This window comes from Bos javanicus, chromosome 16 (assembly GCF_032452875.1).
Source record: "Bos javanicus breed banteng chromosome 16, ARS-OSU_banteng_1.0, whole genome shotgun sequence".
Taxonomy (NCBI): domain Eukaryota; kingdom Metazoa; phylum Chordata; class Mammalia; order Artiodactyla; family Bovidae; genus Bos; species Bos javanicus.
Window position 1 is genome coordinate 42,178,915 of NC_083883.1, and position 24,602 is coordinate 42,203,516.

A 24,602-nucleotide genomic window follows, 5' to 3' on the forward strand; every position below is an offset into this window, starting at 1 on the left:
AATCAAAACTCACGTGACATCAGGGGATGCAGACCTGGAGGCCGAGCCCTCCAGTCTGTGCCTTCCCCAGCCTGTACAGGCAGCTGCTGCTCTGCACTCGGCACTACATGAACTACTGCTCAACGAGGACTGGACGTGCACAGCTTTTCACACTTTGATTCTGCCCTCCCACCCTATCACCAACCCCCTAAGCCAAAAAGTTATGGGAAGCATAATAAGGAGCTAAAGATTCAACTCTTCTGATCATATCCTTGCCAACTCAGTAAGATCAAAGATCTTCTCGTCTAAGAAGAATATTATATATAAAAAAGTACACATATAGAGAAAACTTGAAGTGGTTCTTCTGTAACTCTAGAGAGATGAGAAGTCCTATCAGTGACTAAGGATCAGAATGCATGAAAATCACTGTCAAGATACAGAGGAAATTCAAACACTGAACCTGAAATGCAGGAAATAGTCGTGCTGATAGCATTTTCTTCCAAATCCAGGCAACTATTCTAAGGTGGCTACAACACCAGGTGGGGGGAAGCCACTGCCATAAATCCCACCAACACATGGTAACAAAATCAAAAAACTTATCTAACTCTAGTTATAGTCTGATCATCGTGTCTCTCTCAAAATGATCAAATATCGGAACAAATCAAGTTAATATTACTAATTGCTTGCCTAAAACTGATGGCAATTCACCAACACCCTGAACGAATCATACAGCTATACGTACTGGATTAGGGAAGACCAGAAGAGGAAACATGGTTCCTTCCGTAGCCAGGTCTCGAAGAAAGAGTCCACCCAACCGGACTAAGAGCAAGGAGGAGTTTCTTCGAGGAAGGGATTCTGCTAGAAGTTTTACACCTACAGAAGATAAATGTTAAGAGCTGATACTATGCCACCATAGCCTTAAGTATTTTCAAAGTATTAGATACTTTATAAAAATATTATAAAATCTAATATAAAAATATTAGATTTTAGAGTGAACTATCAGATATCATGAACTATTTCTCCTTCGAACTGGAACAAAATAACCCTATCTACATATCTATATGTCTACTTCTGTTCAGTTCAGTCGCTCAGTCATGTCTGACTCTTTGCAACCCCATGGACTGCAGCATGTCAGGCTTTCCTGTCCACTGATGTAAATTTGTGAGGAATATCAGAAGCTTTCTAACACAATGAATTTTAAACAGAGCACTTCACAATTCAGTTCAAGCAATCTGCTAGTTCACACTAAGTTTATGACTTCTCAGCTCTCAAGATTACAAAGTCAAAGCCAGTCAAAAACTGGCTTTTTTTTTTTGGTCACTTGCCTTTAAACTACCGCCAGACCTCAGATAAGTGGCTGTTTTATGAACTACAATAAATCTATTTGTGAGAAGACATAACTAACATCTGGGCATTTATTTATATACCTTCAATTCAAATTCACAAAAAGAAGTCAAAAATTTTTCATTATTTGCAGATTCCATATTTGCAAATTCACCTACTCACTAAAATTTACTGTAACCCCAAAAATAACACATTCACAGTGCTCTGCAGACATGTGCAGAGCATTCAAGTCACCTGAAGTGCGTATTTCTAGTTGAAGTTGAACAAGGCAACAATCTGCCTTCTTGTTTCAGCTCACAGCAGTGCCCTTATCATGATCTAATTAGTGCCAGCTTTTGGCATTTTTGTGCTGTTTTTTGGGGATTTCGCTGTTTAAAAGGGCCCCCAAGCACAGTGCAGGAGCACTGTGTTTTACAGAGGAAACACATGTAGTAGATAACCTTCACTCAGACATCAGTTACAGTTTCAGTGTCGCTGGCCATGAGATCCATTAATGAATTAACAACATGTATTAAATAAGGTGTCATTAAACACACAGACACAGAGAACAATGTATTTATCTACTGATGAATGTGATCACCAAATGCTTACAGACACCTAACCTTGTGTTTCCACTAGGGGCCATGACTCAGTACTCATGGCAACTTTCTACAACAGAACTACCACAAATACCAAGACTCAAGTGGACACTGGTGTCTGGGGAGATAGAGAGCATCAGGAAGCATTTTGGGGGCAGCACCTGAAAACTCAAGCTGCATGAAAGCACTCTGGTTCATCTGGGGAGCCCCCTGCTCCTGGTGCAGCAGAGTCACAGTCCCTCGCTGCAGCTGCAAGTTCAGTTTCGCAAAGACATGGTCTCGCTTTGTGTATGTGTTCATACAAGAGGCGTCCGCAGTAGGGTCAAAAAACTCCTCGGAGCCTGAACATGAGGAAGAAGAGGCTTTAAGAAAACACGTGGGAAAGTTTAAAAAGCACTGATGGCAGTCTCAATGATATGATATAACTATTATCTGCCCTTTAGGAAAGAACTCCAAAGTCATGGGTGACTTTTATTCACCAACATGAAATGACTCTAACTGCCTTTACAAGGGCTCTGATCAACTTACTGTCAAACGAAGGGCAATGTCAAATTCATGATAAACCACAGTATAAGGCAGCACTGCCCAACACAGTGCAATGCTCTATACACCGCACTGTCCACATGGTGGCCACTAACCACAGGAGGCTCTGAGCACTGTGGCTCATGTGGCTAGTCAACTGAGGAAGTGAATTTTTGATTTTATCTGAATAAATTTAAATAGCCATTTGTGACTGTGGCTACCACACAGGACAGCCTGAGTCTAAAGGGTGATTCTGGACTGGTATTCAAGTCCTCAGGGTTTCAAACTTTTGAACTGGCTCAGACTTAATTCTCTTACAGTCACTGCCACTCAGATCTGTTTGAAACCATGTAAATATTCAAATTCAGTAATGGAGTTGTAAATGAAATATCTCTTAAAACCTACTCTCAGGCTTCGCTGGAGGTCCAGTGGTAAAGAATCTGCCTGCCAATGCAAGAGACACAGGTTTGATCCCTGGTCCAGGAAGATCCCACATGCTGCAGAGCAACTAAGCCCATGGGCCACAAGTATTAAGCCTGTGCTCTAGAGCCCAGGAACCGGAACTACCGAGCCCACATGCCACAACTACTGAAGCCCACGAGCTGAAACTAGAGAACAGCCCACACAGCAACAAAGGTTCAGCACAGCCAAATATAAATAAAGAAAATTATTTTTTTAAAAAACCTCTCTCTGCCTCTATAAACATGAGACAAACTGTTACAAATGTCTACCTTTTTTTTTTTTTCTAATTTGAAATATACCATGGGCCAGTTTCACAAATAATAGGTGAACCGTGAACCAAGTGTCTCCCTTCACTGTAATCAAGAAGGGCACATGAAAGCCAGCTGCCGCCTTACCCAGGATCTCCTCGGGAGTCCACTGCTCCTGCGGCTCTGCCATCAGGCCCTCCACTGGCTTCCCTTCAGGGCTCTGCTGCCCGTACCAGCCACCCCAGCCGGGAAACCAGGACTGAAGGTACTGCAGCATCCCGCTGCCTCCCCCGGGGCCTGGCTCTCCAGGAGAGTCTCCCAGAGGATCCAGCTGAGGCTCCCGTAGGCTCTGTGTCAATCAAAATGAGCACACGTGAGGACCAAAGACAGAGACAGGGCATGAGGTGCCACTCCTCATTCTCTGTGCCCCCAGAAGCACTCAGCATGCTGGGTGTGAACACAGGTTCTCTCGGAGGATCTCCTACCTCTGCCAGTTCTTCCTGCTTGTGAAACCGTTCATGCACCAGTTCACGCAAAATCTTCAGTTCCTCAAAGCTCTGCTCCTCTTCAATCCGATACATTTCCTCCTGTTCGGGTGAAGACAGACAAAACAGGTGTCAGGGCTGTAGAGAAAGTGGACATCATCACGAACCCGTCCAGTACTAAAGGAACCCACCTGGCCCCCAATGTTTCCAAGACCCAGAAACCATGAAGATAAACAGTGAGTTCCATAACTGCTAAGCTTCTGGTTCAAACAGCTTTTCCGTATAACCCCGGTAGATCCTACCTGTACCCTGAGACTAACAGGAAGTGCAGAGAGAGCAGAGTGGTATTGAGTTGTTAACAGGTACATGAAGGACAAGTGTTGCAGGACAGGTGTTGCTGGACTAGCCCATCTTTGCTCAGCAAAGGCAGTTTACAAAATGCTTTCACATGCATTACCTCAACTGATTCAAGTCGGTGGCTGGTTGTTAATCTTCCCGAGTCAGAGGAGGAAACTGAGGACCTAGTTTACAGAGTAAGTGTGCAGGCCTCCAGCTTCTTTATGTTTCATGTGGGACATTAGCAAGGAAATGGTCATTTTCATTCGTTTCATGCTAGTTAGGAAAGAACAACAGTGGCCAGCGACATACAAAGATGTGGAAGAAAGCGGAGTCAGCTCTCTTAAGCTGCTTCTTGAAAGCTGTTAGTCGCTCAGTGGTGTCGGACTCTGCGTCCCTATGGACTATAGCCCCACCAGGCCCCTCTGTATATGGGATTCTCCTGGCAAGAATACTGACTGGAGAGGGTTGTCATTCCCTTCTCCAGGGGATCGTCCCAACCTAGGGATGGAACCTGGGTCTTCTGTACTGCACGTGGATTCTTTACCATCTGAGCCACCAGGGAAGCCTTACACTCTGCCATTAAGGAAAAGGAGATTATACATGTTTACTTGCTCACCTCAGCTGTAATTTAGATTTTTCCCTTGCTCCGTATCTTTCCCTATGCCTTTAAGAAAACTATCCAAAACAAAAGGTCTGGTTTATTCCATCCTTTTATTAAGGCTTCTATGTCAGTAACCATGCCTACACTCATGAAAGAAGCACTAGCAGAGTGGTCATACCTCAGGGTGCCAGCAAGACAGGTGAGAACACCCAAGGATGCAGCACTGCCACTGGTTCACAATGGGGTGCTCTCACGGGCTGAATGTGTCCCCCCGATATGTGCATGCTGAGACCTTGACCCTCAACGTGACAGGATCTGAAGATGGAGCCCATGGGAGGTGAACAGGTTTAGATGAGGTGATGAGGACAGGACCATCATTATGGGACTAGTTCCCCTGTAGGAAGTGGAAGACAAACAGCTCTCTCTCTGCCCAGGAAAGGCCACGTGAGCAGACAGGGAGAAGGCGGCTGCCCATAAACCAGGAAGATGGTCTTCCCCAAGAACCGAATCTGCCGGCACCTGGATCATGGAATTTCAGCCTCCAGAACTGTGAGAAGTAAACATCCACCGTGTAAAGCGCCCCAGCCTGTGGAATGTTGTTATAGCAGCCCAAGCTAAGACAGGTGCTAAAGGGACGCTTAGAAGTGTTTACTAGAGAGAGTAAAATGAGACAATCCCCAGGCCGAAATTAGTCTAAATTGCTATTACAAAAACTGACGCTCACAAAACCGAAACAAATCAAGGAGGAAAACACTCTCCACTGCCCTCCCCGAGGAGACAGACTGGAACTAGAGGAAGCTCCAGGCCAGGACCCTAGGACTGCCAGCTCCAAAGGTCTCTGGTCCTGCAGGTAACTGAAACTGGAGCTGGCCTTCCCCTCACTGCACACCCTCGGCCTAGGCTCTACCCCCAAAACTCCAGGGTCCATCAAGTCAGTCGGGATTAGGGAAAATGTGAGGAAAAGAGTTAGGATCAGGTGTTCGACACAAGTGACTAGATGCAAAGTCTCTCTGGGCCCTGCACAGAGAGCCAGGGGACTTGGTGGGACCACGGCCCCTTTTCCTTCCTCCCAGCCCATGGGCCAGCTCCCCTCTAGCAACAGAAGGTGGAGAAAGCTTCCTGCAGAGAGGCAAAACCTGGCCTTCCAAGAAGCTCTCACCCTAGTAAGGCCAATTTTATCCTAAAAAACTATGATCCCGAACAAAGACTTTTATTTCTTCACAGATTCCATTTTTTTCAGTCTTGAAGAGACATTCTTAACCTCTGAGTGGAGACGAGAAACACGAGACAACGCCCCTTACCTTGTCGTCTGCAGATAGCAAGCCTCCTCTCAACGTGGTGAAGTACTTGTCAGTATAAGACACGGCATCACGGGCCCGGCCCAACAGGAAGCCCCATGTGCAGCGCTTTCTCTGCTCCCGGATCTCATGCAAGTTGGCATTCAAAGCGAAATACCACCACTCTCGGCAGCTGAAACATTTCATAGCCATCTAGTTACTTACAGCAAAAGATGAAAATGCTATCGACCCAGGGCGATCCACAGCACACTACTCCTATTCTGGACATCTCTTGTCGGCCATCACTTTATGCCTCAAATTCAAATAATATTAGGCTAACTTCAACCTGTGGGAAAAGCTAATCCACTGCATCCTCGATAGATACACTGATAATAATACATTACTCAATTGGTCTGAATGACCCATGACATCAGCCTCTCCCACTGACAGATAATCAAGTGATGGCTTTACAGTAAACACCACTGTAAGATAATCAGCAAGGATTTGACTGTTAAAGATTTTAAATGGAAGACTTCAGGAAAGACTGGAAATACATAGGTCTTTAAAAAAGGTTTACTATATTGACTGGTCAAGTTGAGCACATCTACATGAAAACATTTATTCATCCTATGTGCTTGGTAAGTCACTTCCGTCATGTCTGACTCTGTGATGCTTTGGACATTTACGTTATACATGTCATCAAGTGTATTACATAAATGCTGACCAAACTGGTTAGGAGAAAAGATATAAGGGAGTTGGTTCAAGAGTGCTACAAAATATTTACCAGACAGTCAGATCCCACCAGAGCAAGGCTAGTCTCCTTGCTACATGAGACTGAGTTGTTGTTGCTGTTGTTCAGTTGCTAAGTTGTATCTCACTCTTTGCGACCCCATGGACTGTAACCCACCAGGCTCCTCTGTCCATCAAGTTCTCCATGCAAAAATACTAGACAGGGTTGCCATTTCCTTCTCCTGGACCAGGGATCGAACCCAAGTCTCCTGTGTCTCCTGCACTGGCTGGCAGATTCTTTACCACTGAACCACCAAGGAAACACACCTGAGACTGAGAGGACCTTCTAAATTCCCTTATGCTTGACTGAAGAGTAAACCCGAGATACACGATAGTTTGATAACAGAAATGGCATTTTAAAAACCAGAGAAATCGACTATACTTTTATCTTCAACCATGTGAAAAAGACAGTGAGGCACATTTCTGATCTATATACAAAAAAGAACATTCTAGAAAATGCATTCCACACACAACACTTAATTGACAAGCCTTACTTCTCAGACACGGCCACTTTGGGTTTCCATTTTCGGAACTTCACCTGCCTCTCCTTTCGCTCCAGCTCCTTGAGGAATTCCATGATTTGCCGGTACTGCAGCTTTTTATTAGAAGTTAAGCAGTACAAGGTTAGAACCGGTTAATTTCTTTTGCTCAGTAAAGACATTACACATCACAGGGACAAGTCATACTAGTCAACCCAGTGAGTTGAAATCCAGTGCCAACTGCAAGACCAAACTCCAACACTATCCAGAATGTCTCTCTGAACACTATCAGCTAAGTACACAGATTCACTGTCTCTCTTATGTTCTTCGTTCAGCACTTAAAAACATCAAATCAAACTAACCTGAGACACATCCAACCCATGTATACAAAGACAGTGGGTTCTGCATCCACCATAGCTTGGTCTCATGCGCACTTCCTTTCCCACGAGGGGACCCTTCATCAACACCCCAGTTACCAGCAGAAGTGACAGGAAGGAGGAGGGTACCTGAGAGAGTTTCAAGGGAATGGTCTCCAGGTGAATATCACATTCGATTCGGGGAGTGTGCCGAGAGCGCAGAGGCTCTTTGGAGCAGTTTCTCTTCAGAAGAGCAGATGCACACACGGGCTCCAAGATGTAGTGATGGTCACGACTCTCCATGCTCCTGTCCATGGCCTCCTGAGTGTCACAAGAATGGCTGTCATTACAGCAGATGTTTCCCAGATCGAGTCACCTGGTGCAATGTTGTCTAATCTACAGCATATGACATCAGAATCCAAAGGCAGGAGAAAACTGGGAATCTAAAGCTCTCCAGCATTTTTAAATTTGTATTTGTATTTCTTACAGGTAATACATTCACACAGTTTAAAATTTTAAAGGTAAAAAAAGTGAAATCTCTCCTTCCTACTCCTTCTTTCAGTCACCCAGTTACCCTATTCTGATGCAACCAATGACACCAGTTTCTTACATATTCCACCGGAAGCATTCTGTACAGACTCAGGCAAATGCATAACTTTCCGGTTTTTAAAACCAGTCTTACACAGAAGGTACACATGCTTTTTTACCTTAGTTCTTGAAACTTAATACTGTGTCTTAGAGACTATTATGTATTCATTACAAAGATCTCTGCCCTTTATTTTTTATAGCTGCATACTCTTCTACTGTATGAATGCACAGGATTTATTTAATCAAATTGGCAAAACAAAAACCATTCTGTACAACAGCATGTAAGGATAATCATGGTTGAGGAAAATATGAGAACTTGCTCTCCATTTCACTTAAAACCACCTACAATTTCTTTACAAAAAGATTAAACTGAGATTTTTCTAAATATCCTTCACAAATGGTAATATTTTACATCCAATGATTTACAATGACATTCTAAGTATTCTTAAAGGAATGCCATCAAAGGTGAAATTTCAACATAAAACATAGTAAGAAATCTCTTCTTAAGAGTCAGATGTGGTGCTTCATTCATTGAAAACCTGGGTGTACAATGGTGGCCAAGAGACCAGAGAACAATAATACGTTAAGTGCATGCAGCTGAATACCATCCAACAGAAGCAATGAACCAGAAGTATAAGCAGCAACACTGATGAATCTTAAAAACGGAGCTTTAAAGGAAAAAAAGAAAACAAATCTATAATACATTATAAATGTAAAACATACAAAAATCCCTATATATTTTTTAGAGTTACAGACATAGCAAGTACCTCAATAAAACATACTCATACATACTGAAGAACGGATGCCAAGGAGGGAAAGCAGGTGGGAACAGGAAAAGAGACACAGAGAACAAAACCCTACATGGCCATGATCCTACACACTTTATTGCTGTGCTCTGTTATAAGACAGCCCTGCAAGAATCATACCTGTAACTCCACCTGAGGCAAATCCCCCAATAAAGTGCAATCGACATCCCAATAGATGCTAAACTCTGCCACATCTAATTGCTTTTTCCGCATTAATTTCTGTACCTGAGGGAAGACAGGGAAGAAAGCATGATTCTTTATTCACGAATCTATTCATTCATTCAACAGGCCATTAGTGACGAATCACGCATAGGGCACTTTGCAAGGTGCTGAGGTTACAAAACAATGAAAACATGGTTCTGCTCTTACAGAGTTCAGAATCTAGCTAAATGGAAACACAAACATGTGAACAAATGTAATTAAACAGAGGAAAGCAGAGAAAGAATATATAAGATGCTACAAGCAAACAACTAAAACATACCACTGGGCAGATAAGTATCAAAAGCTATATATATATATATATATGTTTCAGACAGAGGGTAGAAGGGAAGGTGTGGGACACATTGCAAGGAATGGGGCCAATGACACAATAGGCCCCATTGCTTCAAAGGACAGAGACTACATCTGTGTAACTGAAGTGCTGTGTTCAGGGGTGGGGCAGTACTGGGACACGTGTAGAAAGCGCTGTGTTCAGGGGTGGGGCCGGTACTGGGCCGGTACTGGGACACGTTGTCCAGAAGCACTTTGTTCAGGGGTGGGCCAGTGCTGTGTTCAGGGGTGGGGCCGGTATTGGGAAACGTGTACAGAAGCGCCATGTTCAGGGCTGGGGCAGTACTGGACACGTGTACCGACACACACAAGGAGTGGAGAGTTACTTGAGTATTGAGAAAAGTAGGTTGGAGTGTTACTAGGTGTACTAGGTTGAAAAGCTCCCCCTGCACCCCACAAAATTCATGTTGTCCCAGAACCTGTGAGTGGGGGAACTTACCCGGAAATAGGGTCATTGCAGATATAATCAGATTAAAATAAGGTCACACTAGTCAGAGAGGAAAACAAAAAATACCCAGAGAAAATACAAGCACAACAATCCAAAACCTACAGGATGAAGCAAAAGCAGTTCTAAGAGGGAAGTTTACAGCAATACAATCTTACCTCAAGAAACAAGAAAAATCTCAAATAAACAACCTAACCTCACACCTAAAACAACTAGAGAAAGAAGATCAATATGGCTTTTATTGTATTTTATATGATTAAAACTGAACTTTTTGTGAAAAAAAATAAGGTCATCTAGATTGGGGTAGACCCTGAGCAATATGTTTTTTCATTGTATTTTATTTTATATGATTAAAACTGTCGAATTCTTTGTGGGGAAAAAAAAAAAAAGGTCATAGGGGATTGGGGTGGGCCCTAATCTAATCACTGGTGTCCTTAAAAGAGGAAACAGACACACGAGGAGAAGGCCATGTGAAGACAGAGGCAGAGACTGGAGTGATGTACCCACAAGCCAAGGCAACCACAGGAAGCAAGGAGAGACGCAGGGGACGGTTTCTCCCTCAGAGTCTCTGCTGCTAAGTCGCTTTAATCGTGTCCGACTCTGTGTGACCCCATAGACGGCAGCCCACCAGGCTCCCCTGTCCCTGGGATTCTCCAGGCAAGAATACTGGAGTGGGTTGCCATTTCCTTCTCCAATGCATGAAAGTGAAAAGTGAAAGTGAAGTCACTCAGTCGTGCCCGACTCTTAGCGACCCCATGATCTGCAGCCTACCAGGCTCCTCCGTCCATGGGATTTTCCTGGCAAGAGTACTGGAGTGGGGTGCCACTGCCTTCTCAGAGTCTCTAGGAGGAACCAACTCTGCCAACACCTTGACCTTGGACTCTGGTCTCCAGCACTGAAGAAACCATCTAGTTTCTGGTTAATTTGTTATCTGGCTCTAGGAAACCAATACAGTAAGAAGTCTGTCACACCAAGGAGTTTGGATGTCACACGTGAAGGGACACGAAACCACTGAGGGCTTTGCTGTAGGCATGTGCCAGGACCAGCTGTGTGTTTTAGAAAGGGAATTCTGGCAACAGTGCAAGGTGGAGCTCCCCTCTACCCCAAATGGAGTCAAGATCTTGTTTGTCAAGATAAGAAGCAAGTCTGCAGAATCAAGCTACAATTCAGGAATACAGTGACCCTTGAACAACTTGGGAGTTACGGGTGTCAACCCTCCTGGCAGTCAAAAATCCTCATATAACTTTCTGCTCAGCCCTCCTATTCATGGTTCTGCACTGGAGGATCATGTGATACTGTGGTTATGTTTTTAAAAAGAAGTCTGGACAAGTGGACCTGCAGTGTTCAAGCCCATCTTGTTGGAGGATCCACTGCACTTGGTTGCTCTGAGCAGGGCACCTCCAGCCCCAAGCAGCCACCTCCACTTGCCCCTGTGTCCCGTACAAATGCCATCACCCTCCTCTGTATGCTGGGACGTGGGAAAGGCTGAGAAGCCCTGACACAGGGCGAAGCAAGAGCCTGGGACAGAAGTGAGGCGGGGTGGGAAGTCAGGAGCTTACTGACTCAGGCAGAAGCTGACAGGATCCTAAGTCAGACAGTCGAAGTGAGGGGGAGTAGAAGAGCCATGTTTGAGACACCTTGCAGGGAAAACTGGCAGGACGCTGTGACCAGCGGATACAGAAGCTGAGGAATAAGAAGTGAAGAAGTGAGCACAGGCGTCTAAAGACGAGTGTCATGGGTGAGAACACGTGGTCTGAAGCAAGGGAGGCAAACTTGTTCTGTAAAGGGCCGGAGAGAGCAGATATTTAGGCTTTGTGGGGCCCCCAGTGTCCTCGGCCGTAGTACAGGATAACAGTGGTAGTGAAGAGTAACGAGAATTCAATGCAGAAGACCAAGTAAACCACTAAGAATAGTGCCTGGCATAAAAAGGGCCCAAAAGTCAGTTTTCATGTGTTTGTTTCTAACATGCAGTAACATGTTAGAGAAAAAAAGGAAAAAAGTTGGTTTCAGGGAAGCAAAATGGGCAGCTGGAATATAATGGGATCATTTTGATTATAACAAGCCGAAAATACCACAGGCTTCCATGATGGACCAGCGGTAAAGAACCCTCCTGCCAATGTAGGAGACACAGATTCGATGTCTGGGTTGGGAAGATCCCCTGGAGCAGGGCATGGCAAACCACTCCAGTATTCTTGCCTGAAGAACCCCATGGACAGAGGAGCCTGGTGGGCTACACAGTCCATGGGGTTGCAAGAGTCGCACATAACTGAGTGACTAAACAAAATACCACAAAGGCGTCCCATAGGAAAAAACCTTGAATCTGAAGACTGGAAGAGGGGTGCAGAATGGCTTTCAAGATGTGGATGCCGTCAGCACATATTCCCAGGTGGCTGACAAAACCCTGAACAGAGTGAGTGTATCCCGAGAGTGCACGTAAGGACAGAAGAAAATAAATAATGAGATCCTTTCTGCACCTCAGTTTCTTCACATGTAAAATGTGCCAACATTGATGGATGAGTGAAATTATGACAGGTCAGAGGAAATTAACACAAAAGACATCCACACCTGTCAAAGAACATGGAGAAAAAGATGGTGATCTCACAGAACATGAAAGGACTCAAGGCACAGCCCCAAATGCCCCAGACCTGGTGCTTTCTTCCTGGTTTGCAGGTGTATTTCATACTCACAGGCTCATTCATGGCATTTTGCATGGATACATTCTTAATGCAGATGCCAAATGCAAAAGGATGGGAAGGGTTGGTAACACCGTCTTCAAAGCGCAAATGGACATCTTGAATTTTTAACTGCAGGAGGGAAAAAAACACATTTAGACAATTGCAGCAGGTAGAGTACTATAAGCAGGAGTCAAACTGTGCTTGAGCCACTTAAGTAAACCAACAGCAGGTATTTTACACAAACAAACCCAATATTGGGTAAATACACCCAATACTCTAAGTTCCTAAGAGTCAGAAACACAAACTGGACATGAATGACATTTCTTTTGATTAGTCCCAACTCAAGAAGAGAGTTAATGGTACTTCCATGGAATCATTTCAGAAAACACCTTAAACACTGAAGGAAAGTAGTACCACTGTATCTAGACAAATGGCCATCCCTCTCTTACGATATCTTCATCTGGTCCCTGTGCCCTCAAACCTAGACACAGGAATACGAGCAGGGCATTTCCACTCTGACCTTATTTATTTCCCCGTGCCTCTACAGTAGGGCTACTGAAAAAGCACTCTGCTTCAATGAATTAAAAAATAACAGACCGTGAAAAGACCACTCATAGAATGGGAGAAAACACTTGCAAGCCATGTGTATCTGATAGGGACGAGAATCCGGGATATATAAAGAACTCTTACAACTCAACAGTAAAGAATTCATTTTTATAAATGGAAAAGGAGTTTGAATAGACGCTTCTCCAAAAGATAAACAAAAAGCCAATAAGCACCTGAAAAGATACTCAACAACATTAACCATTAAGGAAATGCAAATCTAAATCACACTGAGGTATCACTTTGTGCCCACTAATATGGCTATTATTAAAAAACAAACAATAACAAGTGCTGGTCAGGATGTGGAAAAACTGAAATGTTCACACATTACCAGTGAAACTATAAAACTGTTCCTCAAAAAATTTAACATATAGTTACCATAGGACTCAACAGCTCCACTTTTAGGTATGTACTCAAGAGAAATGAAAACATGTTCACACAAAACCAGATACATGAATGTTTACAACAGCAATATTCCTAAGAGCCAAAAAGTGGAGACAACCCAAATGCCCATCAACTGATAAACAAAATGTGGTCCACCCTGAGAACTGCAAAAACTCTAGGTATGAACGTTCCATTCAAACACCTCCACTAAAAGACTTGAAACTTTAAAGAAGGCTTCCAGCAGCCTCAGGCTGTGTCCCTGGGACAGACAGTCCATCCCCTTCCTGAGTTCCTATGTGGAAAAGCTCACGGCTGTCTGGTCAGCCAACATCTGACAATAGCATACACCCCCACCCCTCCCTTTTCTTAGAGCATTTATCAAAAAGGGTTTACAGCTGTGAATCCTTTCGCTGTCCCTATGTGATGTATCTCCTACAACTCAAGGACCTAAGAGCCACTCCCCTGAAATGCAATCATCAGGAAGAAAGGGGCTCCTGTCACCCATCTCTATGGAAGAAGAGAAGTCCAGCTAGCAGATACAGCTGACCTAATCACATCCACATTGACCAACCCTTTGTAATTTTCCTCCTGAGCTATGCCCACCCCACCCTCACCAACACACACACACACACCCTCATTCTCCCTTTAAAACACCTGGTCACCTCTGTACAAGTTGGAATGGAGCTCTGCTCTTTCCCCTACTGTCAGGAGTCACTGAATAAAGTCTGTTTTCACAACTTTAACTTCACTCCAGCTTTGTTCATCTTTGGCAGTCCATACAATGGAATGTATTATTCAGTCATAAAGGGAATAAAGTACTGATACATGCTACAACATGGATAAACCTTGGGAGCGTTATGCTAAAAAGCCAGATGCAAAAGGCCATGTAGTGTACAGCTCCACTGATATGAAATGTCCAGACTACACAAACCCATAAAGTACATTAGTGGCTGCAGGGGGCTGGAGGAGAGGGGAATTTGAAGTGGTTGCTAGTTGGGTATAGAGCATCTTTGAGGGATAATGAAAATATTCTGGAATTAGACAGTGGTGATCAATGTTCAACTTTGTAAATATATCAAAAAACACTAGTTTGTACACTTTAAAATTGTAAACTTTATGGTATGTGAACTAAATCTCAAAGTTATTATTAAAAATAAAGTTAAAATAATGACAATATCTAAAAAATCAATGAGATAAATAACTGCATGAAAAAGAATTCAAAGCAGTCACCTCAAATGTACTTATCTTTTTACCAACATTACCAAAGTTATGACTCCAGCAACCTCAGACTGTATTCTGGGGGGGAGTGGGACACCTTAAAAAACAATGTGGCCTGTCACATGGCACCGCATGAAAACCCTGGAGCTGGTAAGTATGGGCTGATTCTTATGACATTCCTGAAAATTAGTGTGAACCCTATTCTCGGTTGTAAGGACAAAACAAAATGATAATTAAAGCAGAAAATATGGCCAGCGGCTCGAGCACTGTAACTCATCACACAGCCCCAGACGCGGCGGTAAGAGAGTTGTTCACAACACACTATATAATCAACTGGAAACCATATCCAACAGCTCTCCTTGTCCAGAGGAAGAAAAGTGATTTGCCCTGCAATCAGACAGGATTTGTCTTCTCAGGAGGTATATCCTTCAGCAAGTGGCGTTCCCATATTCAAAAAGAAAATGAAGTGAAATGTCAGTGATATTAAAACACCTACTCACACTAACTGAAGCAAGAAAAACCTGTGTGGGACTCACTTTTCAGGTTCTCCCTCCAACACCACCTAGGAAAAGGAACACCTGAGCAGTCAGCATTCTCTGCAGACACTCTGTGATCAGTTACACCCACGAGAAACCAGCAACCATGACATGAAACACATTTAAGCCTGAGCGGTCCCCTTTCATGCTCATACTTTATAAAAGCCATTAGGACTTACTTCAATGTTCTCCACAATCCTCGTAACTACTGACGCAGTGACTGAATACCAGTAAGACTCCCCTTTCTGCTGGCGTTCGTTCTACAAAGGAAAGAGCTGGTGTTAGAATCCAGGGCTTTGCTGACTTCGAGTCTCACCACCACCACCGCTCTCAGGCCAAGAGGATTTCTGCCTTGCCTTCCATTTTTCCTCCAGGGCCTGAAGGAGAGCTTTCTTGCGCTCCCTTTCCAACAGCTTCTCCTTTTCATCATTGAAATCCTGTATTTTTTCAGGGGCTCCAATTAAATGAAGGCTGGAGATGGAGATCACCCAAGGGTCCACATGGGGGCGGTAGAAGGGAATCTGAAGGGTCACTTTCCCAATTAAGCCTGGGAAGAGGAAAGTCTTGTTAAATGTCTGACAAGTGTATAATTCTATTTATCTGTATTCTTCTACTGTCCTTTAAGGAGTATTATTGTTTTTACCATTTACTTTTTAAGAAGACAAGCAGTCAGTTTTCCTACATGTGAAACAAACGCTACTAGGCTGAAAGCCGTAAGAACAAAGGCATAAAAAGTAGAAGCTGGAACAAGGTCAGTGTAACTTTTTCATATCAAATGCAACACCTCCGCTCTGGAAATTACCTCTTCCCCAATGGGACTACCCCATAAATTTCCCTGGGGCTTCTTTCTCCCCATGGCACTTGCACAAGCCTGTGGGCACACAACTCATTTCTTCTTCATTATTAATTAGTTGGCTGATAGGTACTTACTAGGAGTTAACAGACTTACAATATACCCAGTTTCAAACACGGCGACTGAAACATTGGTCATGTTGCTGTGGAATTCTATCGAGAAGGAATTCTGACTCTTCATGAGATCTCAGACTGATGGGAGAGCTAAATGGCCTGGGAGAACCATGATACATATTTCCCGAGTTCTACCATTTCTAGCCAAGCCTCCCAGAACACAAGGCTTCTTTCACTTCAATTAATAAGAGGCAAATCACCACCAAGGAGTAAAGCATGAGAGCATGTGAACCGTCTGACCTAAAGGATTTCTCAGAGATCCACACAGCCCAACTAACAGTCTACCTCGGAAAGTAGAACGTTAGCAGATTGTGATCATCCCTGCCTAAGATCTAGAATTCAAGCAGGAGCAATCTGTTATATTTAAGATAACAGAGTATCATTGACACCAAGTGATCAGCTGTGTAATCCAGTAACAAATGAAGATATATGTCACAACAAATAATGAAAAAATAATTTTGGCTTTATCTAGAAAAATGAAAGTCAGTTCTTACATTTAATAAAATTTATATTATAAACTGAAACCATACACCAATGTTCACAACAAAGAATTCTAACAATAATTAGTGCACAGTTGCAATTCTAATCTTAATTAATTGGGAGGACAATTATATGACAGCAAAATATAACTTCTGCTACATTCCATTTTGGCAGAGCAAGCATAACAAGGGTCATTTTTGCCAAAACATTAGAAAACATCAATATTCCCTAAAAGCCTCTCTTAATCCTTTGATATTCAATTAAGAACTCTTTGGCAGTATCCACCATGTCATCATTCTTGAGAGTTTCTTTCAGATTCACTGCCTTTGCTTGTGACTCTGGCAGTTCACCCATGACTTGAGTTGACTTCAAGAAAGCCTAAATCTCTTGCAAAATTTCCATTTTATTTCACCTAGCAACTGATTTGCATTGTACGTACACTTTATTATAATATATGTACCCTCAAAATAAGGGAAAGACTGACTGACATCAACAGGCTACTGGTCAATGACAAGCAGTGTCTAAAGAGGGACTAATTTTATGCGTGGTCACTTAATACAGAATATTTTTATTCTGTGACAATTCTTGTTTCTTTACCAAATCTAGTAACTGCAAAACTCCAATAATACTTGCAAACATTAACTGAGTGTGCTGGGCACTGTACTGAGTAATTTTAATGCATTAACTCAGGTATTCCTCTCAACAACCCTACGATGTAACTACGATCATCCCATCTTAAAGATGAGGAAGCACACACAGAGTTGTGAGGGAACTGGCCCAAAGTCACACAGCCAAAAAATGGCAGATACAGAATAGAAACCCAAGCATACTGTTCCTAAGCCCACCTTTCATTCAAGAGAATCAACTGTCTCTCAGTAATATGTAAAATGTGTGTGCTGCACTCAGTCACTTCAGTCATGTCCAACTCTTTGTGACCCCATGGACTGCACCCCACCAGGCTCCTCTGTCCATGGGATTCTCCAGGCAAAAATACTGGAGTGGGTAGCCATTCCCTCCTCCAGGGATCTTCCCAACCCAGGGATCGAACTCGAGCCTCCTTTGCCTCTATTGCAGGCAGGTTCTTTACCATTAAGCCACTGGGGAAGCCCAAAATGTATAATGAATTCTCTGAAAATAAGAATCTCCCATGTCTAGGACAGAAGGTCCCAGACTTTTAAGAATCACCTGGGGAGCTTAGTAAAGGTGCAGGTTCAAAAAAATAAATAAATGATGCAGGTTCAATGACACTTCTTCAGAGACTCTAATTCAGTAAGTCTGGGGGCTACAACCATCCCAAGAGCATCCTGACATGAGCAGCCTAGGGACCACACTTGAAGACTGATCGAAACTCCTATTCTGCCTCTTCCTGGTCCAACAGAGCCAGACGCAAGGGTTCTCAGTTTTCACGTCCCAAACGATGTAATACTGTCTCCTTCTCCCTTGTTTCACATACCAGCTTTGACCTCGAATGGTAATTCCAGTTCTTTCAAGGCATCTTTCTTTAAAGGCAAGTTTTCTAATTCAACAGCACCTAAAAAATAAAAACACCATAACATGTTCATCCAATAGATGCAGTAGGCGCCTACTGTGTGCAAATCAGTGAAGAGTAAAGGGAGAGTTTCCCATGGAGGCCCAGGCTGTACCTACCACTGTGCTTTATCTGTACTGATGTCCTGACCTGTCTAATCTGACATGTAAGCCTGCCAGCAGACGAAGGGTTTAGAGCAGAGATCAGACTCTAACGAGCCAGGGAGTAAATATTTCAGTCCTTACAGGGTCTATTGTACATTCTCTCTTTTTTTTCTTTATAAGTCTTTAAAAATGGAAAAGCCATTCTCAGCTCGCAGAGGGATCTGGCCAGGTGGCCAGTTTACAGGCCCCAAGTTTAGGCTAATATTCACCCAAGGACCATTAACATTTGAATCACCTGGGATGAAACACAGATCCTGGTTTCCCCACCCAGATATCTCTGAAACTGAAACAGAAATTTGCCATTTTTAACAAGCTCTCTTCATCCACTGCCCGCCCTCCTAAAATGATATATTCCACACCATGTCTAAGAGCTCCTGTGAGTTCAGTAAAGTTGGTCATCAGAAGGAAGTACACTCTCTCTTCTGGAAAGCCAACCTCCACAGGTTCTCCTTCCCACCCTCACTTGCAGAGTAATGAGCAAAGACATGAACTGGACCACTGCTCAAGGTCCTTTTCAGCCCCAGCTTTTACCATCACTTAAACCCAAAAGTACTAGATGTCTCCAAAGCAGACTGAAGGGACAGTCATGGGGGTGACACTCACTCCCAAAGCTACAGAAGTGACCCTCCCCTGTGCCTAAGGCACGGTGCTGGCCACTGGGATTATAAACAAAGGCAGGCAGGGTCCCCACCCCCAAAAAGCTGGGGACACAGGCTCATTTTATGAAGTTGTTTGCGCAACAAAGTTGATTTCTGAGTCATATAAATCTGTCTGAAATACATTTTCAAGAACAGAAAGTACAGACAACAACAACTAGCAACCATTAGCTGGCAAGAGAACTCAGAAGAAAGGAAAGCAAGTCTTTTCCTCCAAAGACAAACTAATACAAGAAACCTGATTACTTCCCCCTTTGAATGATTAAGATGTGCCTTACTGGCATCTAAAGAAGTATTCAAAGCTATAGCATCTAGGCAGATTCTGAGCAAATGGACCCAACTTATTTTTCAGATGTTTGTAGGAACACTTGTCCACATAGGGTTCCACACACCTTAAGACGAACCAAAAGGAAAAGTTAATTGCCCCAGAGAGCCCAGAAACAATCCTATATCCACATTTGGGGAGAAAATGATCATTAGGGGAAAAAGATGTGAAACACATCCCTTATCAGTTGAAACTGACTTAAAGGGAGGAAACCATACATTTTCTTCTTTTAAAGAGCAACATTTGCAATTTGACTCACTTGCCCTATTTTTCAACACCCAAATCTGTCACAAAGGCAGACGGCCCCAGGTTTCCATGGCTGCTGTGCCACATGGAGAACTGGACTTGCAGGCAATCCATGCAATGGTAACAATTAAAGAAGCTGAAGCAAAGAGAGCAAAGGAAGTGGTCTCGAAAGAAGACACAGGCAAAAATGAAGAGAAAAGGCAGCCTACAGAGTCCAAAACAAGGGAATCAGACAAAATACAGATCAAAGGCTTCCTACTTCCCTACCCACAACTGGCCCTGCTGGGAAAGGTCCCTCCAAGGAACCAGGCCACAAAGCACCCAGCATAGGTGAGCACCTTATAGATGATAATGTTCATTGATTTCCAGGCAGAAAGTCTGCAGACTTACTTATGGATGGCTCTCTCATGCCAAAATTTCTCAGCTCAGATTAATAAGAAATCTAGTCACTAGTGTGTAGTGCATGTGCACTCAGTTGTGTCCAACTCTTTGCAACCCCAGGGACTGTAGCCCGCCAGGCTACAGAGGACTGTTCATGAAATTTCCCAGGCAAGAATACTGGAGTGAGTTGCTATTTCCTACTCCAGGGGATCTTCCCAACTCAGGGATCAAACCCAGGTCTCCTGCATTGGCAGGTGGATTCTTTACCAATGGGCCACCTGGGAAGCCAGAACTAGGGTGAATTTAGAGTAAATACCTAATGACTACTCAATCCTCCTCCCTGGGCTCTAGGAAAGTCAACCTCATTTAAAGAGCCAACCTGAGGTTCAGAGCTTATAAAACAGAAAAGGAGGGGGGAATCTAAACATATGCCCACAGCCCACAGTTCAAACTCCTTGACTCAGCACTGGCAGCTGCTACCTTCTGGCCTCAAAGCATCTGAACATGCCCTGCAGGTGTCCACCTTCTGCCTCTACCCACAGGCCTCATTCTGCTGGAAGGTGGTCACCCCATCCAGGCCATCTACCAAAACCCTGCAAGACCCATTCAAAAGCTACCTCCAGAATAGCTTTCTCAGATTCCTCCAGACAGGATGAATGATCCTCCTCCCACTGCATTACAGTTGGATCTCTAGTGTAACAACACAATACATACTGCTTCTATTACTGTACACTCATTTCTGCCTCCCAGACAGGTTAACGGTTCTCTTAGAACAGGGACTATAAAGGAGGGAGCTGGGATGATGATATTAATAATGATGATGATGATAGTACCCTGAGATCCTACTATGTACCAAGCACTTCATATGCCTTTCTTAATTTGATCCTCACAAAAATATAATGAAGTATTACTTTCTTCACTTTTAAAATAAGAAAAGTGAGGCTTAGAGGATAAGCAGTTGCTTACAAATAACAGAGCTGGTCAGCGGTAGTCCCAGAGTTCATACCAGGCCTGGCCGATCTCTGGTGGCAAGAGGGAGAGAAGGTGGGAATTCCCTGGCAGTCCAGTGGTTAGGACTCCGCATTCTCACTGCTGAGGGCCCACGTCCAATCCCTGGTAAGGAAACTAAAATTCCACACGCCTCATGTTACAGCAAAAGAAAAGGTGGGAGTTGGGGGCAGGGGGCAGGGGTTGCTGGTGAAGAAGAGGCTTTTATGTAACTTGCTCACAGTTACAAACAACTGTAAAGTGGTGGAACTAGGGTTAGACCCTATGCCTGAGCTCCAAGTATTTTCTATTGTCTCCCCTTTTTGTGTCATTCCCTACTACAGAGTCTTACCCAAAGCAGGTGCTCAGTGTTTGTTGAATGACTGAACAAATGCAATGTTATACAAGGGCTGTCTCTGTTCTTCAACTTCTCCTATGCTATTTTGCATTTTTATTGCTTTGAGCATGTGTGCAGTCTATCCTTGAAGTCCAATGCACCAGCCAGTCATAATGCTGATGCTCAAACGGTGATGATAACTAACACTGACTTAGGGCCCACTGAATGCCAAGAATAGTTCTAGCTCTTTGACCCACATTAATGGGTTCAGTCCTTAGAACTGCATGAGACAGGGAATATTCTCTCCAATTTGCAGAAAGGGAGACTGAAGCATTAAGAATTTGAGTAATTTAGTGCTAGGGATGTAAGGTATAACACAATAAGAGTTAATGTATATGTTGTATATCAAAATTGAATCTAGGAGCTCTCATCACAAGAAAAAAGGTTTATTTCTTTAATTTTATATCTAAATGAGATGATCCATGTTCACTAAACTTACTGATGATCATTTCATGATGTATATAAGTCAAATCATTATACTGTACACCTTTACCTTATACAGGACTCTGTACCAATTATTTCTCAGTAAAAGTGGAAGAAGAAAAAAAGAATTTGAGTAATTTGCCCAAGTTATTGGTCTAAGTGAAGGAACTGGGATTCAAACCCAGTCTGACTACAAAATTCATACCCTTGACAACTATTTCAGTCTCCTTTGCATCTCCCAAAGTACTGTAAATATCTCTCAGTTCAATTCAGTTGCTCAGTCGTGTCCAACTCTTTGCGACCCCATGGTCTGCAGCACGTCAGGCCTCCCTGTCCATCACCAACTCCTGGAGTTTACTCAAACTCATGTCCATTGAGTTGGTGATGCCATCCAGCCATCTCATCCTCTGTCGTCCCCTTCTCCTCCTGCCTTCAATCTTTCCCAGCATCAGGATCTTTTCAAATGAGTCAGTTCTTCGCATCAGGTGGCCAGAGTTTCAGCTTCAACATCAGTTCTTCCAATGAATATTCAGGACTGATTTCCTTTAGGATGAACTGGTTGGATCTCCTTGCTGTCCAAGGGACTCTAAAGGGTCTTCTCCAATACTACAGTTCAAAAGCATCAATTCTTCAGCACTCAGCTTTCTTTATAGTCCAACTCTCACATCCATACATGACCATTGGAAAAACCATAGCCTTGACTAGACGGACCTTTGTCGGCAAAGTAATATCTCTGCTTTTTAATATGCTATCTAGGAGAAGGCAATGGCACCTCACTCCAGTACTCTTGCCTGGAAAATCCCATGTACAGAGGAGCCTGCTGGGCTCCAGTCCATGGGGTCACTAAGAGTTGGACATGACTGAGTGACTTCACTTTCACTTTTCACTTTCATGCACTGGAGAAGGAAACGGCAACCCACTCCAGTGTTCTTGCCTGGAGAATCCCAGGGACAGCGGAGCCTGATGGCCTGCCGTCATGGGGTCGCACAGAGTTGGACATGACTGAAGTGACTTGGCAGCAGCAGGTTGGTCATAACTTTCCTTCCAAGGAGTAAGCCTCTTTTTAATTTCATGGCTGCAATCACCATCTGCAGTGATTTTCGAGCCCAAAAAAATAAAGTCTGCCACTGTTTCCCCATCTATTTTCCATGAAGTGATGGGACCTTAGTTTTCTCAATGTTGGGCTTTAGGCCAACTTTTCACTCTCCACTTTCAGTTTCATCAAGAGGCTCTTTAGTTCTTCTCTGCTTTCTGCCATAACAGTGGTGTCATCTGCATATCTGAGGTTACTGACATTTCTCCCAGCAATCGTGATACCAGCTTGTGCTTCTTCCAGCCCAGCATTTCTCATGATGTACTCTGGATATAAGTTAAATAAGCAGGGTGACAATACACAGCCTTGACATACTGCTTTTCCTATTTGGAACCAGTCTGTTGTTCCATGTCCAGTTCTAACTGTTGCTTCCTGACCTGCATACAGATTTCTAAAGAAGCAGGTCAGGTGGTCTGGTATTCCCATCTCTTGAAGAATTTTCCACAGTTTGTTGTGATCCACACAGTCAAAGGCTTTGACATAGTCAATAAAGCAGAAATAGATGTTTTTCTGGAACTCTCTTGCTTTTTCCATGATCCAGCAGATGTTGGCAATTTGATCTCTGGTTCCTCTGCCTTTTCTAAAACCAGCTTGAACATCAGGAAGTTCACGGTTCACATATTACTGAAGCCTGGCCTGAAGAATTTTGAGCATTACTTTACTAGTGTATGAGGTGAGTGCAATTGTGCGGTAGTTTGAGCATTCTTTGGCATTGCCTTTCTTTGGGATTGGAATGAAAACTGACCTTTTTCCAGTCCTGTGGCCACTGCTGAGTTTTCCAAATTTGCTGACATATGAGTGCAGCACTTTCACAGCATCATCTTTCAGGATTTGAAATAGCTCAACTGGGATTCCATCACCTCTACTAGCTTTGTTCGTAGTGAAGCTTCCTAAGGCCCACTTGACTGCACATTCCAGGATGCCTGGTTCTAAGTGAATAATCACACCATCGTGATTAACTGGGTTGTGAAGATCTTTTTTGTACAGTTCTTGAGTGTATTCTTGCCACCTCTTCTTAATATCTTCTGCTTCTGTTAGGTCCATACCATTTCTTTCCTTTATTAATAAGCCCATCTTTGCATGAAATGTTCCCTTGGAATCTCTAATTTTCTTGAAGAGGTCTCTAGTCTTTCCCATTCTATTGTTTTCCTCTATTTCTTTGCACTGATCACTGAGGAAGGCTTTCTTATCTCTCCTTGCTATTCTTTGGAACTCTGCATTCAAATGGGTATTTTCCTTTTCTCCTTTGCTTTTCACTTCTCTTCTTTTCATAGCTATTTGTAAGGCCTCCTCAGACAGCCATTCTGCTTTTTTGCATTTCTTTTTCTTGGAGATGGTCCTGATCCCTGTCTCCTGTACAATGTCACGAACCTCAGTCCATAGTTCATCAGGCACTCTGTCTATCAGATCTAGTCCCTGAAATCTATTTCTCACTCCCACTGTATAATCATAAGGGATTTGATTTAGGTCATACATGAATGGTCTAGTGGTTTTCCCCACTTTCTTCAATTTAAGTCTGAATTTGGCAATAAGGAGTTCATGATCTGATGATCATGATCTTCAGCATTACTGGTCGGGTAAATATCTCTAGACAAACTGAAATAACACTCTCATTCTTCTCTCATATTCTCTGCCCCCAAACCCTCCTTAATCATGTCATCAAGATCAACAAAAAAGTTTTCAACTCCTTTAC

General features: G+C 43.3%; 1 protein-coding gene across 10 annotated transcripts in view; it reads right to left on the bottom strand.

Annotated features, from left to right (window-relative positions):
- The window catches only part of VPS13D (vacuolar protein sorting 13 homolog D), a 272,136-nt gene that overhangs the window by 239,744 nt on the left and 7,790 nt on the right, over positions 1–24,602 (bottom strand). For all 10 annotated transcript variants that reach the window (XM_061382671.1, XM_061382670.1, XM_061382669.1 and 7 more), the window contains exons 3-14: positions 18,163–18,240; positions 15,620–15,810; positions 15,443–15,523; positions 12,535–12,651; positions 8,974–9,078; positions 7,610–7,780; positions 7,119–7,219; positions 5,860–6,028; positions 3,619–3,720; positions 3,281–3,482; positions 2,063–2,242; positions 722–852 (exon numbers count right to left, since the gene is read on the bottom strand). In XM_061382671.1, the coding sequence (XP_061238655.1) occupies positions 722–852; positions 2,063–2,242; positions 3,281–3,482; positions 3,619–3,720; positions 5,860–6,028; positions 7,119–7,219; positions 7,610–7,780; positions 8,974–9,078; positions 12,535–12,651; positions 15,443–15,523; positions 15,620–15,810; positions 18,163–18,240 (1,628 nt within the window). The remainder of the gene's footprint in view (positions 1–721; positions 853–2,062; positions 2,243–3,280; positions 3,483–3,618; positions 3,721–5,859; positions 6,029–7,118; positions 7,220–7,609; positions 7,781–8,973; positions 9,079–12,534; positions 12,652–15,442; positions 15,524–15,619; positions 15,811–18,162; positions 18,241–24,602) is intronic.